General features: G+C 42.9%; 1 protein-coding gene across 2 annotated transcripts in view; it reads left to right on the forward strand.

The window, feature by feature from the left end:
- The window catches only part of mdga2a (MAM domain containing glycosylphosphatidylinositol anchor 2a), a 133,403-nt gene that overhangs the window by 28,029 nt on the left and 87,338 nt on the right, over positions 1-18,036 (forward strand). For both annotated transcript variants that reach the window (XM_029125631.2, XM_029125633.2), the window contains exons 2-3: positions 572-711; positions 10,937-11,111. In XM_029125631.2, coding sequence (XP_028981464.1) covers positions 572-711; positions 10,937-11,111 — 315 coding nt within the window. The remainder of the gene's footprint in view (positions 1-571; positions 712-10,936; positions 11,112-18,036) is intronic.

Here is an 18,036-nt window from a genome sequence, read left to right on the forward strand (position 1 = left end):
CCTCCGAGCTTTACATCTGCTGCGGAGATGTAGATAATTGCCTAAAGGTCATTGTATGGAGGAAGGGTCATTTTCTCTTTCGTGTCTCACATTTCAGTGCCAGACATTATACCCGTTCTTCATTTAAACGGTATGGACCGAGCTTCCGGACCTGTGTTTCTCATTGTTTCTATGTGCTTGGAGAGTCGGGGCCTTATAAACACGGAAATGAGCTCACTAAGGGTCTCCAGCGCGGTTCAGCTGCAGTACATTGTAGTGTAGAAGCGCCACTAGACCCCAGGTTCAATAACCCGCGCGTGTCGCAGTGGCTCTAAACCGGGAGGCGCCAGTAGTCAGTAGCTACATATTGGACTCTTACGTCTGATCACGCTTCAAAAAAAAAAAACTCAGGCAGGTCAATCGCCTGCCAGCTCCTTGTGGTCGTTAGCATTCTCCTCCTAGTGCTTGGGTTTACTAAATAACTCCACAGTTTTGCCCTGACAATTAGCTTAGACAAGTTGTTTAGCAGGATAGGATTAGTGAAATGGACTGATATGCTTTTAGTCACCGTTGTTTTTCTTCTCCTCCTAAGCACCTCCTACCGTCCGAATCGTCCACTCCGGCCACGCGTGTAACATCGAGGAGGAGCACTACACTGAACGTGTCTACACCATCAGGGAGGGGGAGACGCTGGAGCTGGCCTGCCTGGTCTCGGGCCACCCTCGGCCTCAGGTGAGTTCTTAAGGGTGTTATCACCCGGTCCGGTTTGCCCGAACGCACCTTATGCCCTGCACCGCGGGCCCACAACAGCACCTGGCCTTTGGTGCTCTGGTTAGGCTGGACTGGTGGCCATTTTGAGTGTACCAGTTGCATTGCTGTGGCCTCGGCATTGGAAGTGGTGTTACCAGAGCGGACACATCTGTGATGGGTGGACAGGCGGCCATTATTTGGTATGTCGTGTTGCCGTGGTTGTTGCTGTGGTCCAGTGGGGGATATCCCCTCGGGCGTTTCTATTTCTGGGGCTCCGGCGCAGCGTCCAGTTATTAGACTTCCCCTCAGCTGCCTCACCCCATCACCGCCTCTCGAACTGGGGAGCGCGGAGCGGCGGTGTGCCCGCCAAGCGCTCCCAGAATGGAGGCTTCTTTAGGCCCGGCGGCACGCTGTTCTGAGAAGGTCCCCGTGTGTGCAAATGAGTGCAGTCACACAACCGAGTGAAGAGGAGCGCCTTAGGGGAAATCGCCCTTAGGGGAAATCATCGGACATTCTCTGATACAGAGTCACCCCGACGGGGAATCAGACATTTACACCGGAAGCAAGAGAGGAGCCGAAAAAGAAGGGGTCAGGTAGGATGGGGGGAGGCGTCAAATCATTTCTCACTGAGACTTTCTGAATGTGTGCGATAGTCGCCTTTGATTACTCAACACATCTCAGTGAATGAATGGGGAGTCTAGTGTGGATTCGACTGAATAGACAGGGACATTTTGAGGATGTATTACGAGGTGATTAAACACATTATTGTGGGATTGGAAATGCGACAGGCCGGGACTGTATTCCCCGCTACGCCACAGGACAGCCCCCCCCCCCCCCCGCAGTAATGACATGTCTGAGATCCATCTCCCGTGCGTCGCCCGACTGTCCGACCTGTAACTCTGTGGACAGATGGCACCGCGGCGGCTTACAATGAAGCCAGCTACTATTTTCATTTCACTGGGTGGATGGTCTTCAAATCACGCTGTCGATTTCCAGTGCTTGCCCTCCGGGGGCTCGTCCGTGATAGAGCTACTGGGCACCATCCAGCCCTGGCATCAGCTGTCCTCGCCCCCAACTGACAGAAGTGTTAGCCTGCTAAAACCAGTGGTGTGCCAGCCAGAAGCACCGGGCCACAATGCCAAGAATATTGTTATTTTCTGCTGTTGTGGACTCAGCTGTGCGGGCAGATGTTCGGTCCAATTTTCAAACATATTTTTTGCTCGGCTGTGTGTCTTTTGCTCTGGTCTGGTACTGAATGTTTTCTTCGTCCGAGATGGGCAACATATCTCCCTCTTTTGGAGGATTAGGTTAGAACCAGTATGGTCCATTACATTGTATTTTTTCCATGGCCATTTGCTCCAAGCGAGGGGTAGGTTTGTGTTACATGTTGATTGAGAGTGCCAGTCACTTATGAAATACTGTAATACTTTAAAACCGTCGGCACCAAGCTCCTGTTTTAAATAAATGTAACTGTCATAACCAATTATAGATATCTGTGTGCCTTTTACTGCACTTGGCATGTAATTTATTTTTCCAATCTAAGTTTCAACTTTTCTACTCCAAAAGGAATGTAAATCAAATTTAGCCGACACCTTATATGTCATTTTCCCCCTCACAAATGAACATTAAACCATCTCCAATTTCTCCCAAACATCTGTCTGCTTTGTGATTTACCAAATATACATTAATATCACTGGATGTCAGCAGTGAGAATAGATTGACGGTGTAACTGGTAAGGGAATGACTATGTTTGGCGTAATTATTCTTATGGAGGTTTATTGTGTTCATGAAGTTGCATAAACATGATCAGTTATTTCCCCTCATAAACTGGGCAAAGGAGGACCGCTTGGTTTTCTTGGTGGGAGAGAAAAGTGTTTGACCTGTCTGTGTTCCTGACTGAACCTGTCTGTGTTCCTGACTGAACTTGTCTGTGTTCATGACTTGAACCTGTCTGTGTTCCTGACTGAACCTGTCTGTGTTCCTGACTGAACCTGACCGTTTCCTAGTTATTACTTATACATTACTGCAGCTGATATAAACTACATAATGGTTATTACACTATCATGGTTTTCTTTCCGTATTCCAAATTGAGCCAAATATGTAGTTCTATTAATTATATTAACTTAACATTTTTCTTTTTTCATTTGACTTTTAATTTGCTATTGTTACATTAACTCACAGGTTTGGGTGGTAGTGGGTGGGGGGCAGGTTTATCGTTATGTATTTTGGCCTTAGTGTGCCTGGCACTTCACACTGTTTAAATTAAATAACCCCCCCCAACCCAAGTACGATTACACTGATTTCTAATTGAATAACCCTTTGACATGGTGAGGACTTTTCTAGACTGTTCCAGGAAGACAACAGTTGACACAGGTTGAGCAGAGGTCTTTGGATTAGCCACTGTGCTTTTAAAATGTAACAGATGTTCTGACCTAATCCAGAGAGGGCTCTGATCTCATGGATTTCTCTGCCAATTCCACCAATGAATTTAGATGGGGCACCTTTTAGTTTTCCCTCCTATTAGCAGAATTCAAGCATGGTCTGCAATTTGTGCAGCAAGACAACATTATCCTAACAGATCAGAAAAATGTGACGACGGCAACACCAAGCTATAGTAAACCTGGGCTAACATGACCACAACAAGCTATAGTAAACCAACGCTAACATGACCACAACACGCTATAGTAAACCAGCACTAACATGACCATAACAAGCTATAGTAAACCAACGCTAACATGACAACAACAAGCTATAGTAAACCAACGCTAACATGACAACAACAAGCTATAGTAAACCAGCACTAACATGACAACAACAAGCTAAATCTGAACTAACACAACCACAATAAGCTATGGTACACCTGTGATAACATGATCACAATAAGATATTATAAACCTCTGCTAACATGACAACAAAAAGCTATAGTACACCTGCGCTAACATAACCACATCAGGTTATAGTACACCTGCACTAACTTGACCACAGCAAGCTATAGTACACCTGCGCTAACATAACCACAACAGGTTATAGTACACCTGCGCTAACATAACCACACCAGGTTATAGTACACCTGCACTAACTTGACCACAGCAAGCTATAGTACACCTGCGCTAACATAACCACAACAGGTTATAGTACACCTGCACTAACATAACCACAGCAAGCTATAGTACACCTGCGCTAACATAACCACAACAGGTTATAGTAAACCTGCGCTAACATAACCACAGCAAGCTATAGTACACCTGCGCACACAGCCCTGGGCCCCCCCGACTTTCAGTTTGCAATGTAAACGGTTCTATCTTAAATAGAACTAACAACGACATAACAATGTACAAAAGCCATGATTTGGTCATTAACTATTCCAAGTATTGTCCCTGTAACACCTCGGCCTACAGAGCCGAGGAGCCTATCAGTGTGAAGGTGAGTGAGTGTGGGTTGTCTTCTGTCACAAGGCACTAATATGTCGTATGTTAAAACAACCCCACACTTCCTTTTCAAGAGGACGTTTGAAACCTGCAACTCCGAAGAAAGGGTCTGACAGTTCAAAAGACATTCTGCATTACGGGGGAGGATTACTCTTTTGTGCGGGAGACTCAAGTCGAGTCTTCTACTTTAACCCTTCCTTTGCCGTATTTGGTTAAAGCTGCTCTGTGCCGTCTCTCTCCTCTCTCCCGCTGGCCGTCTCTGTTCGATGTGGAAAGGGTGGAAGGGAGAAGGCAGGCAAGTGAGACGAGGGGGTCGGGGCAAAGGGAGCGAGGGAGGGGGTAAAACGACGAACATTGTTATGTCATCCCTGTCGCACACCGACAGACCAACACACGTGTGCAACGCACACACACGCACGCACATTACACACATTACACAAATTACACACACTGAGAGTCCAAGATCAATTGTGCTGCCGGAGCTCCAGCCAACAACAAGTGAGGCCGACTGGTGGATCTGCAGTGTGTTGCTGCCGATGACAGACCACAGCGGCGTCTCCGACTATAAATAGCCTGGCAAACGGGCACGCTCGTCTGTCTTCTCCCACAGTGGAGCCCGCGTCACTGCAGCACTGATCAGGGGTTAACGTCCACCACCCATCCCCAGTCATCTGCCGCAGACGAACAGCAGCCAGACTGTGTGAACTCCGAACTCAGAATCCCACTTGGAAACGTTGCGAGGGCGCTTGGTATAACATTTAGGACGGAGCTGCTTAAGCATATTTCGTATGTTTCGGGGTTACGTCACTTCTGATCTGGAAGAAGGGGGATACCTCCGTCTTGTGATGAATCAGTTTACTGCGTAGGACGCCCGACACTGCCTGTGAGACCTGACATTCCCTGTGAGACCTGACATTGCCTATGAGACCTGACATTGCCTATGAGACCTGACATTGCAGTGCAGCCTCCTGAAGATCTGTTTTGTTATTAGCAGTCAATTCAGATAGCATATTGACAGTGATATTATCTGTGGCACTCTCCTCGTCTGTGGTACTGGGTCGAATTGGAATTCTCAACGCCTGGTTTAATTTCAGACTGTCTGGAGGCCTGGAAGTTTCAAAGCTTTGCTCTCTCTATTTGCCGAATGCCAAGCTCTGGTGGTCAAACAGAAACGCGAGGTTAAAGTTACTGAGGAGAGAGAGAACACAGTGCTATTAAGCCCCCCCCCCCCCTTACCCGCAGCCCAAAAAATAGAAAGCTAGTGTGGCTAAGCTAAGCCCCATGAATTCACTTTGTTATTCCTCAGCCAACGCCAATATGCATGTAAACAAATCCGCGCTACCTACCACCTTCAGCAATGCATGAAATGGATTTTATCCTCCCCGCTCGCCACGTTAAGCCAGATTGCGAGGGACTCGGTTCGCTGTGGGAAACGTGCGCCAGTCCCGCTGCATCATTACTGTTATTCTTCTGCCCCCCTCATGCCAGGAGAGAGCTCTCTAACCAAGCCAGACAAAAAGTAAATGTTTTACCTGGAGAATCAGGAAGGAGGGAAGTGATCCGCTTTCAATTAGCCTAGTGAGAGGGTGGGTGGGGTGTTGATATCCCCCCCTACCACATACCTTACAGAATAGATCTGAACTGCCGCTCAGTGGATGCTGGGCTTTATGGGGGGGGGGGGGGCGCGCTCAAGCAGCCCCTAATGATAAAGAAGGGTTTTGTTGCAATGTAGGTCATCGGCAGAGGCCGCGGCACTGACCACACCAGGGCTGAATGGGCAATTTTCCCCTACTTGTCCCCATGACCGGCAGAGTGGGTCCTCTGGATGGACCCAGGGAATCACACAACTGCTCGTCAAAGTGCCCTCCGGTCGAACCAGAGGCCGCGGCTACTGCCCGAGCGTGGCAGTCGTCCCCCTCTGCCGATCGTACACCGATCCTGTAAAGGCAGGAGACATGTGTTGTTACTTCCTTTCCTTTTAAAGGTTACTAACAGCTTTTATCTGTCAAGGTGCCATGGGGGGGGGGGGGGGTTAGTTTATTGTGTCCAGATGCACGACATGATCAATCATACATAACTTATACATGAGTCATGTGAAACACATAATACTACATCCTGAAACACATGGAACACAGCATAAACTAACACTCAAATCATGACCCTAAAATGAATGCTGAGAATCTATAACTTGAACCAGAAAACATGACCCTAAAATGAATGCTGAGAAACTAAAACCTGAACCTCAAAACATGATCCCAAAATGAATGCTGAGAATCTATAAGCCGAACCTCAAAACATGACCCTAAAATGAATGCTGAGAAACTAAAACCTGAACCTCAAAACATGATCCAAAAATGAATGCTGAGAAACTAAAACCTGAACCTCAAAACATGATCCAAAAATGAATGCTGAGAATCTATAACCTGAACCAGAAAACATGACCCTAAAATGAATGCTGAGAAACTAAAACCTGAACCTCAAAACATGACCCTAAAAAGAATGCTGAGAAACTAAAACCTGAACCTCAAAACATGATCCCAAAATGAATGCTGAGAATCTATAACCTGAACCTCAAAATATGATCCCAAAATGAATGCTGAGAATCTATAACCTGAACCTCAAAACATAACCCTAAAATGAATGCTGAGAATCTATAACCGGAACCTCAAAACATGACCCTAAAATGAATGCTGAGAATCTATAAGCTGAACCTGAAAACATTACTCCAAAATGAATGCGAAAAAAACATTGACCTAAAATGAGAATCTACACGTTAAACTCATTGTATTTGAAATCAAAACAACACTAACTTTTGTAGAACAGGGCCAAAAGAATGAAAACAAATCTTATTGTTTCAATAATTATGGAGGACATAAATACATTGCCCTGCAGAATTGTTGGCCATTTAACTGTTGTTTTTCGTCTTGATCTTACACTGAAAATTGTTCAAAGGAAAAACGATTAATTTACCAAGAAATTAGATTTTTTTTAGGAATAGTATGTCACACTTATTGAAACCTCTACAAGTAATTTGTGCATTTGGCTCTTGCAAATATAACGACACTGAGTCTTTTTTTATAACGTTTGAGAAGGTGAAAGTACACAAAGAAAGTGATCTGAGACCATTCATCCATGCAGAATCTCTCCAGATGCTTTAGAGTCTTTGGTCCTCCCTTGTGGAACCTTCTCTTAATCTCACCTCCCACAAGTTTTCTATTGGGTAAAGTTCAGAGTACAGGTGTGGGCACTTTGAAAACGTAATTCTGTGGTCGATGAACCATTTCTGTGTAAATCTGGAAAAATGCTTTGGATCATTGTCCTAGTGGCAGATACATGTTTTTAGAGCCATTGCCTAATTTATGATGGTCAGCTACCTTTTGTCTCATTTCATTTGACCACTTAACAGTTCCTAAAAGCTCAGATGAACTGAAGAGGCACTGTGTAGAATCCTGCCTCTAACATCTACGAGACTTAATATGAACAATATAATGACTCGTCTCCTCTTACTCCTCACTTTCTGAATGAGACCGGACGGGAATTGATTAGTCCAGGGTGGTTTAGGGTAGGGGAGATAGTACTGCAAGTGTCTAAAGTGAGTATGAGGAGATTACAAGTCAAGCTGATAGATGGACCGGTGAACACGTTTTAAAGAGGATTATCTCAGGCACTCGGGACAATTAAGTAAAAACAATATTTTAAAACTTTAACTTTCAACATTAACTGACTTCTGGTCATTTGCGTTGGAATTTATGCTAGTCGCACTGTTACAATCTTACATATGGCCCCTTTTAATAGTAGGGAAGACTGGGGTTAGTTGGCACTAGGGGTTGGTTGGCACACAGCTATTTTCTTGTCCTTTGAAGGTCCCAGAAACAAAACTGTAACATAAAATACCTGCACTCATCTACTATGTTAAAATATCTGAAAGTCACAAACCTTTTTGGTGAGGGTAACATTTCAGTTTTAAAGTATCGAAAGTAAAAAAAGTGGTCTGTGCATTAAACATATTATAAACCTGTTAGAGATATTGGAAATGTGTTACTTCTAGTTAATATACATAGGAATCAGCTACAGATTTGAAAGTCTGTGATGAGTGCTGGTAGCAGGCTAACATCATTTCATAGCAAAGTTTGGTCAAATGTGAACAGGGTTGGTTGGCACACTGAATTTGAAAGTACAGGAGCTTAGTGAAAAATATGGTAAGACGTATTATACAGTACATGTGTCTGTGTCTCTCTTTGTGTGTGTGTGTGTGTGTGTGTGTGTGTGTGTGAAAGGGGGCTTATAGGCTACTGTTGTAGTTAATGTCCATTCTAAAATATTGTACTGAATCCTATGGGATGGGCGGAAAGCATAGTGACTGAATGAGCCCTATTGAGTTCGATGTCCGGTTGTTACGGTTACAGGAAAGAGGGGCGGAGCTGCATGGGGTTTCTGGGAGGGGGATATAAAGCAGGTGAATTGAGACCTCTCGTTCTCTCTCAAGTGTGCCTCAGCCAAAGACGTTCTGTGTCACTTAATGCTAAGACTAACTATAGTGCTTCAAGGCTAGGTTTATTGTTTTGTTCAGCTCCCTAATACCCACTTGTGTACCAACCCCGGTCTCCCCTACATGTATTCTGGCATGAACGCACTCGCTCCAGACGACGCAGCGTTGCACACACGCCCCCAAGAGAGGAAGCAGGTAGCTTCCAGAAACTTCCGGGGGGAAGCTCCGCTCCCTCCCAAGGAGCAGCTCAGGGCTGAGGCCAGGGAAGGAGATCTGGTACCGCCCACGGAGTTGCAGGAGCTAGGGGAAGAGGACAAAGACAGTTTGGGGAAGATCAGTGGAGAGGCTGCCGAGACAACAACCTCCAGAGTCCACGCCTCCCAAACTGCCACCTGGAAGCTGCCACAGAGACGATGCCTCTTCCCCGTGGAAGGACTTGGTTCTTTTTTGATGAGGTCTCCACTCATCCTCATTTTCCTTCAATAAAACCAGGGCCCTATACACCTGTACTGTGTCAGGGCCCACCCTGTTATACACATACTTCTATTAGATTTGATATTTATATTAATTTCTAGGTATGCCAATAATCATGACACTTTTAAACAAATATATTTATTTGTTGATTTCTAATTTGTTTTTGGATACTTAACCTTGAAGGTTAGATTCGTTTCATACTTGAATTTAAGATCAAGCTGACAATTACATTTCTTCACAGCCTTTCCGCCCACCTTTAGCAATGGGGCCAATTGTTCGGGGGGGGAATTGAATCTGACCTTTAAAGGACTATGCAAATGAACAAACCAGTCTTGTTAGGAGGATTTCTGAGGAAAAGAATGTGTGCAAGCAAACAACACAAATGGAATGTTGAAATCAACGCAGGGCACATTCGCTGGGAGAAAGGAAGACATTCAATACATGAACTAGAATGAACAGGAACAAAACAAAAGACTAGACAGTACGAAACAACGCTACATACAGATAGACCAAAACAAAGACAAACATGGAACATTGGGGAAGCTGAATCTTCAGTAGGGTCTGCGAGGAGGGTGTCCGTGATGAAATCAGTGGGAGAGGGCGTTGGATTCACCGCCATGCCAGAACATGACAACGAACAATGAGTGTACTGTAATAACGAGTGCTTCGTCACGATTTGCGGAAGTACAGAGTAACATGTTTTGATAAAATAATTCTTAAGATTTAGCAAAAAACAAATACCAAAGAAAATGTTTAATAACACTATAAAACACAGTGCTGGCTCTGCAGTAGTCAATATAGCTGTGCAGCTATGGCCTTGTTGGTTAACTATGCAGAAATACAGTCATATTGTGTTCGTGCAGTAAACAATTGGTGACCAAAGCCATTAGCGCAGTGAAATGTTATGTGATGTCATCGAATGGGATATACTGAATAACGCAATATAATTTTTAACGCAATAATGTGGAACATTGTGTTTTTTTCCCCATATGAAAGTGGGAAAGGACTTTCTAAGAAGAGTTCATTTTGAAAACGATTTGAGAAGTGTCATTCTAATTTATTTCTGTTCAGTCTCATAACATCAGGAGCTGTTCTTTTCAGTAATATAGACATTTGTTATACCTTGGATTAGATTTGCCATGCTTTTTGTTTCGGATGCAATTCAGAATAGTTTGGAAACAAATGTATTTCACAACTGCACATTAATTACGTTTTAGCCCACAACACAACATATCTATTTTGGGGAATAGGCTTAAAGTTTCTAAATAGCCTCAGAAAGCAAAGGTACGGGTATTCTATATTTAGGCAGCCTTCAACGGACCATCAGAGCTTGTACAGTATATCGCACTATTTTAAAGTTACCTTCCAGTTACATATCATACCTAGCTATTCTGAATCGAACCAAAACACATACAGGAAGTGACTGCAACACATACAGGATGTGACCGCAGCAGCACTTTGTTCAATGATGCGGAATAATGGGGGCTGAGAACAGCACCGATTCCTGATACACTTGTTCCTAAGATGGGTTTGGATCCACCCTGACAGTTTTACCCATGATGTCCTTGTTATTCTTGAATATCACAGGCACGTTCTTCTGTGGTTGCTATTCTCAATACAGAGGATATAGACCTACAGTATAAAGAAAAGCATGCACTATATTGTCCGATTCGGAAACACACGTTGTGTATTTGTTGCGGTAGAAACATCCCCAAGGCTGACCTCATTAGCCGTTGACCAGTCTGTCAGCTAGTCCGACGTTTTTAGTCCTCAATCAGCAGATGGCCTCTGCTTCTCTCTCTGTCTCTCACCCCAGATTCGATGGACCAAAACAGCCGGCAGCGCTTCGGACCGCTTCCAGGACTCCAGCGTGTTCAACGAAACCCTGCGCATCACCCGGATCCAGAGGCACCAGGGGGGACGCTACTACTGCAAGGCCGAGAACGGCCTGGGCTCACCAGCCATCAAGTCCATCCGGGTGGATGTCTACTGTAAGTGTACAGGCCTCGCCTTTGTTGCCTGCCCACAGGCTCTTTTTCCTGTGTTCCCAAAGCACGTAGTCATGTATAGATCGGCTAACGCTACTCGCGTCTGCCTGGTGTTTTGTCGTCAGTGATGTGGTGTTAGTGAGAGCAGGGGCGTTGGACTGGGGGGAAAAGGGGTACTAAGTATATAGGGCCCTAATGTGTAGAGGGGCCCTCAGAAATGTTTGAATCTTGAATAAAGTGGGGAGGGGCCCTCAGAGACCGCCTATGTACAGGGCCCAGAATTTTGTGCTACATCCATGAGTGAGAGGCCCGAACAAGCGCCCCGAAAGCAAAACTACCACGGTTAGGGTGAGTAAACCCGAATGAGCCGAACACACTCTTATTGAGGTGCAGCTTTTGTTTGTGTAGTTTGAAAAAACGAGACCTCATTCAAGAACAGCTGATTTTATCCGATTCAATTTAGTTGATGTCTGATGACGGCAAATTACGTTTTTACTGAATTTGGAATGTGATTGGCTGTCATCTGCCATGTGATTGGTTAAATCTAAACACATTTTCACCTTTAAATGTTGTTGGTTACAAGTTCTTATTCAAAGTAAAAAAAACAACTGCACATAAATAAGTATATGAAATTATTAAATTAAAATAATCCACCTTAATCAGGACATTCTGAGGTGCACAAGACTGTCCGGTAATTGCAGACAATTGAGGCCATGGGTTATTATAAAATGTCCGTCTCTATTCGGCTGGGAAGATAGCTGGCTCCAAGCCGTTTTAAGGCCTGACGGTGCACATTGAGGACAGCGGATGAGGAAAAAAAGGGTCTTGTGTCTTCCTTCAATACAAACTGGCATCCCAATTTCCTGTAAGGTCCACTACTTTTGATCAGGGACCATAGTGCCCTAGTCCAAAACTAGTGCGCTATGTGGTAAATAGTATGCTGTTTGGGGCATAGCCACTGATGTTTCATGTCCATCAACATTATCTCAGGAAACATGCATCTCAAAAGGTGCAAATTGTAAATCTCAGTCTATGGCTGGGTACTAAGTTGTGGATCCACAAGGATAACCACCCGATGGGGCTCACTTCAAATTCCCGTGGAGTACTTCGCAGTGCTTCAGTCGTCTAAGTGTTGCGCTCCTTGAGGGCTAAAGATTGGGTTTAGCTATTAGATGGTGAATTCATTAATAGTTGTAACTGCTCTGTTAATGAGGATTGATAATTGCAAATTGTCTCAAACGGAGCATCATTTCAGATACTGAGCCTCTCAGACTTGACAGACTCTGGAGACTAGTTTCCCCATCTCTCTGAAGAGCATAGTCCTTCCCCCTCATTCGCTCCTCTCCTTTCGCAGCAACTTTTTAAGGCCTAATTAAAATCTGTGTTGTGGAGTACAAGGACTGTGCATCTACTCTGTTGTCGCTTGCTCTTTCGGGTTTCAGGCTGGGTGTCTGTAAAAGCACTTTGTGACAACTGCTGATGTGAAGGGGGATTTATAAAATGCATTTTATTGATTGATTGACTGAAGCACAGGACACACACATATATAGATTTCAACACCATTCGAGTACAGCATTTTCTTTTGTAGGGACTGAATACCTTGAACTCCGTAGATAATTAACAATCTTACTCAATGAAACATCATATAATATAACCAGATGACGCTGCACTTGTGCTAGCTTGCCCCTACTCAAACTGACTGAGAGAGTTGCATGCTCAGAGAGACGGTCCGGTAATTACTTCAAGATATTTATGAACTTTGACATTGCAGATATTCTCCGTCATTCCCCTTAAATTAATAACTGATCTTTTACTCAGTGTTCAATTTCTGATCAACAAAAATATTATAGTTTTTTTTGTTGAGAACCAACCAAACTTATGGTTATCATCATTTGATCAGAACATGGGGCATACGACTGAAAACCTTTGAAGCGGATTACAAACAAGGCAGGGTAGATCAAACTGCGTTACCTGTGTTACTCCAGGTAAAGGCTACTCAAGTTGGCTTAGAAAACCGCCAAGTGTCACACAGCCGGGTCACAGAACTGAAGGAACAGCCATTTTGAGATTACATTGGTAATCTTGAAATTATCACATTTAAATTTATTGAATAGAAGTACAGCAATACCTGCTGAATGATGTAAAGAAAGTGAGAAATATGGTCGATCGCCCCATTGTGCTTTCCAGAATTAAATGTAATTGTCACATGAGGGAGTCTCCTGAAAAATAATCATATCAGCATAGCTATATCTACTGTAAATAAAAATTGATTTTCCTTTTGTGCTGTCACTTATACCTCTAATGTTGAGAGAAATTACTTTTGGATAACTGACTCAGTCTGTCATTAATGAACAAAACAGAACTAGATGGAACTGAAGTGTACACTAGGCTGTATGAAAGAGAATTCTGAAGAATGTGAAGTACCAGATATTGATCAAAGTAAAAAGTTATAGTGAAATAGTAAATGTTAATTTGTACCTTGCCGGTCTGCTGCTGCTAGTACATCCTGGGTTGTTTGTATATACAGTGAGGAAAAAATGATTTGATCCCCTGCCCACTGACAAAGAAATTATCAGTCTATAATTTTAATGGTAGGTTTCCTTGAACAGTGAGAGACAGAATAACAACAAAACAATCCAGAAAAGTTGCAATGATCATGAGAACGGTGAGGAATCAGCCCAGAACTACACGGGAGGATCTTGTCAATGATCTCAAGGCAGCTGGGACCATAGTCACCAAGAAAACAATTGGTAACACTCTACGTCGTGAAGGACTGAAATCCTGCAATGCCCGCAAGGTCCCCCTGCTCAAGAAAGCACATGTACAGGTCCGTCTGAAGTTTGCCAATGAACATCTGAATGATTCAGAGGAGAACTGGGTGAAAGTGTTGTGGTCAGATGAGATCGAAATCGAGCTCTTTGGCATCAACTCAACTTGCCATGTTTGGAGAAGGAGGAATGCTGTCTATGACCCCAAGAACACCATCCCCACCGTCAAACATGGAGGTGGAAACATTATGCTTTGGGGTAGTTTTTCTGCTAAGGGAACAGGACAACTTCACCACATCAAAGGGACGATGGACGGGGCCATGTACAGTCAAATCTTGGGTGAGTACCTACTTCCCTCAGAGCCAGGGCATTGAAAATGGGTCATGGATGGGTATTCCTGCATGTCAATGACCCAAAACACACGGCCAAGGCAACAAAGAAGTGACCCAAGAAGAAGCACATTAAGGTCCTGGAGCGCCGTAGCCTGTCTCCAGACCTTAATCGCATAGAAAATCTGTGGAGGGAGCTGAAGGTTTGAGTTGCCAAACGTCAGCCTCGAAACCTTAATGACTTGGAGAAGATCGGCAAAGAGGAGTGGGACAAAATCCCTCCTGAGATGTGTGCAAACCTGGTGGCCAACTACAAGAAACGTCTGACCTCTGTGATTGCCATCTAATACTAAGTCATGTTTTGCATGATGTTCTCTCACTGTTCAAATAAACCTACCATTAAAATAGACTGATTCTGTCTTTGTCAGTGGGCAAACATACAAAATCAGCAGGGGATCAAATAATTATTTCCCTCACTGTACTTTTAAAATACCTTTTAAATTGTAACTCTCTTTCAATATAAAGTTTTTTTCCCTTCCTTTGTCATCCGGATTTCTTAACAATTATCTCATTATTGTTCACCTTTAAGTTGTACCCCTTTCTGCTCATCACTTATGTGTTCTTGGATATCTTTTGTTCAGGGGATTGTAAAGTGGGATGTATTCAATTATAGCAGCATTGGAGATGTCTCTTTCCTATGAATCAACTTTATTTTCCTGTACGCCTTTTGGGTTAGGACAGTGAGGTTAGGTCATCAATGACTCAACCTCACTAGAATCCCTCTTGACCTAGCTAAAATGTGCTTTAGGACTTAACTAGCTGGTTTAATTCCCTTCACAATAGAAACTCAATTGCTATTTAATAAGTTTAAATAACATGTTGACAAATGTCTCAGAGCTCAAAGGAATGCCGCCACCACAGTTTAGCCCCATTCCTTATATCTATAGGAAATAGCTGTGCCTTGCATTTTCTGAAAGGTTCAAAAGTCACACAAACTGTAGATTCCAATACTAATTCCTTAAATCTAAGAGTAATTGGTTGTTCTCTAAATGTTGCATTAGGTTTTAAACACAGGTCACTCAAATCAGTTTGTTACTCATCCAGAATCACCAATGCAATTTTAAGTATTGTTAGACATTTGAAATGCCTGCTAGCTAGCACAATTTTCTTTAACTTATTGTAGTAAAAACAGAAAGTTGTAAATCAAATTAAAATGTACTTAAAGACTCTTAAATCAAAATTCAAGACATTCGCTGTCTAAGTAGAAACGTGTGTCTTTCCGAGTGAGTTGCCCATCAAGACTTGATTTGACACCAAAAGGTTAAAACTTTCTAAAAACTGGCAAAATATTAGCTTATTTTCAGCTCTGTTTGTCTCCTATTTACTTTCATTGGCTAGATGGATATACATTTGTTCAATGGATGCGCTGTATCTAAAATCCCTTAAAAGACATATTCTGCAATCTTCTCCTTGCAAAATAACAGAGCTTCAGATTCCTCAACCAAAAAAATTAGGTTGTTTGGAATAAAGTGTTTCCCGGGAGCCTTGAGCTGGCAAGTACAAAAACAAGAAAAATCTGTCCCATCTGCATTATGGGAATGTGCTTTCAGATAGAGCGGAGGGAAAGATAGAGGGGTTGGTTCACTTCCAAGATGGAAGATAAACAGGACAGGAGATGGACAATGGCAGATAAAATTACCAGGGGGACTCAGTGAGCACAGAGCCATTACTCCTGTCTGGAAATCCTGCCTTACTGTCTTATGTCAACTCCTCTGTGGTTGAGAAGGCACACACGCACTTCTATCGATCCCGCCTGTTTCAGAACATTAGATGAGATGATCTGACTAATTATACATGTTTAAATTTGCTGTCATTCAGCGATGCCGTGTTGGAATGCTTCACAGTCGGCTGGCTGCTAGTTTGTCAAAATGAAAGACAGAGGACCGCAAGTTCAATAATCTTGTTTCTGTTGTTAGCATATACACTCATGGATGGTAACTCTGGAGTTCATTTGAAAGGGCAGTGCATACTGGGAAATTGTGTTGGAGGTGTGGTTTAGTATGTTACACGATTCCTTTAAGCCTGATACAACTCAAATCCGGACCCCGTTAGACTTGTTTGTTTTGGATAAAGACAAAAAAATGGTAAAGACTCAGATATGTTCAGTGCTGCCGGTTTCCTCAACTGTTTTGGGTAATGAGACGTCATTGGGATGTGCAGATTCAAAGCCATTAGAGACGTATCCATATAGACTCAAGGCTATAACCTCTGCCAAAGGTGCTTCTAGCAAAAATTGTCTGAGTTGGTGAGTACCTATACAATCAATTGTTGTTGTTTCTGTTGATCAATGGCAAGATTTAGATTTTATGTCGTAACATATTAAAATGTCAAAGTCCAATGGGTTGAATACTTTTGAGAGGCACTGTATGCAATGTCACCCTTTACATGTCACGTTTTGGATAAGCAGGACGCCAGGCGCAGAGTTAACGGAACAGCAATGGCTTCAATGAAAATAAACTAGGGCAGGAGAGAAAACAACGACAGGCATGCAGGCAGAACCACATAACACACATATACATATGTATACATATATAAATACATTATTATTTATATTAAATGTAGTATTTATTTTTGTTTGGGAGAGCGCAACCATGATGTCGAGTCACTCAACATTATTTTCTGACATTACATTTGAAAGATGTATGTGCTGCTACTGTGGCAAATCACTAAAACCATTATTTATTATTAAAAAATGCAAAGATATATTAATGGTTTGTATTAGTCTTGCTCTGGCCTTCTCATTGCTGGTAGGAAACTGCATTTTCAAGGTGCTTGTCTGCATCCCAAAGCAGTCCATAAAAGCCGGGAGCTCTCCTGTGGAGCACTTTTTAGCAATTATCAAGCTCTTGTCAAAATCACAGTTTTAAAAGCTCCCTCTTAATTGGAGTGAGACCTTTGGGGTCTACGTGGTTCTTTTAACTGAACTTTAAGCATTAATCTGACTGTCAAAAAAACTTTTTAAAGCACCGAAGTGGAGTGTATGTGTGTGTATTTGTGTGGGTGCTTTTATGTGTATGTCTTTTGTGTGTTTTAACTGACACTTATAGACGGAGTTCAGGATGACAGATTGAGAAAGTGTCAGTTTGTGTGATTTTAATGTTGTTTCTGAAGATAGAAGTTAGGATTGTCATTAATGATGTTCTCCAGAATAATCTCCTATATACAACCCCATATCCAAAGAAGTTGGGACGCTGCATAGAATGTAAATAAAAGCAGAATGCAATGATGTGTGAATAATTTCAATCTTATATTTAATAGTAAATAGCATAATGACAACATATCAGATGTTGAAACTGAGACATTTAATTGTTTCTTGAAAAAGATATGCCCACTTTGAATTTGATGTCAGCAACATGCATAAACAAATCTGCGATGGGGCAACAAAAGACTGGAATAGTTGTGCAATGCTAAAAAACTAAACCTGGTGGAATATCACACAACTAATTCGGTCAGTTGGTTACAGGACAGTAACATGATTGGGTATTAAAATGTCATTTCAGAGAGGATGGGTCTGTCAGAAGTGAGGATGGGGAGGGGTTCACCACTCTGTGAAAGACGGCGCGTGTAAATAGTGCAACAATGTAAGAATAAAATGTCTTAACGTCAAATTGGGAAGTGTTTAGGGATCTCATCATCTACGGTACACAATATGATTAAAAGATTCAGAGAATCTGGAGAAATCTCTGCACACAAAGAAACCACATATAAACAAGATCCAGAAACGCCGCCTTCTCTGGGCCCGAGCTCATTTAGGATGGATGTGGAAAACTG

This window comes from Esox lucius, chromosome 15 (assembly GCF_011004845.1).
Source record: "Esox lucius isolate fEsoLuc1 chromosome 15, fEsoLuc1.pri, whole genome shotgun sequence".
NCBI lineage: Eukaryota > Metazoa > Chordata > Actinopteri > Esociformes > Esocidae > Esox > Esox lucius.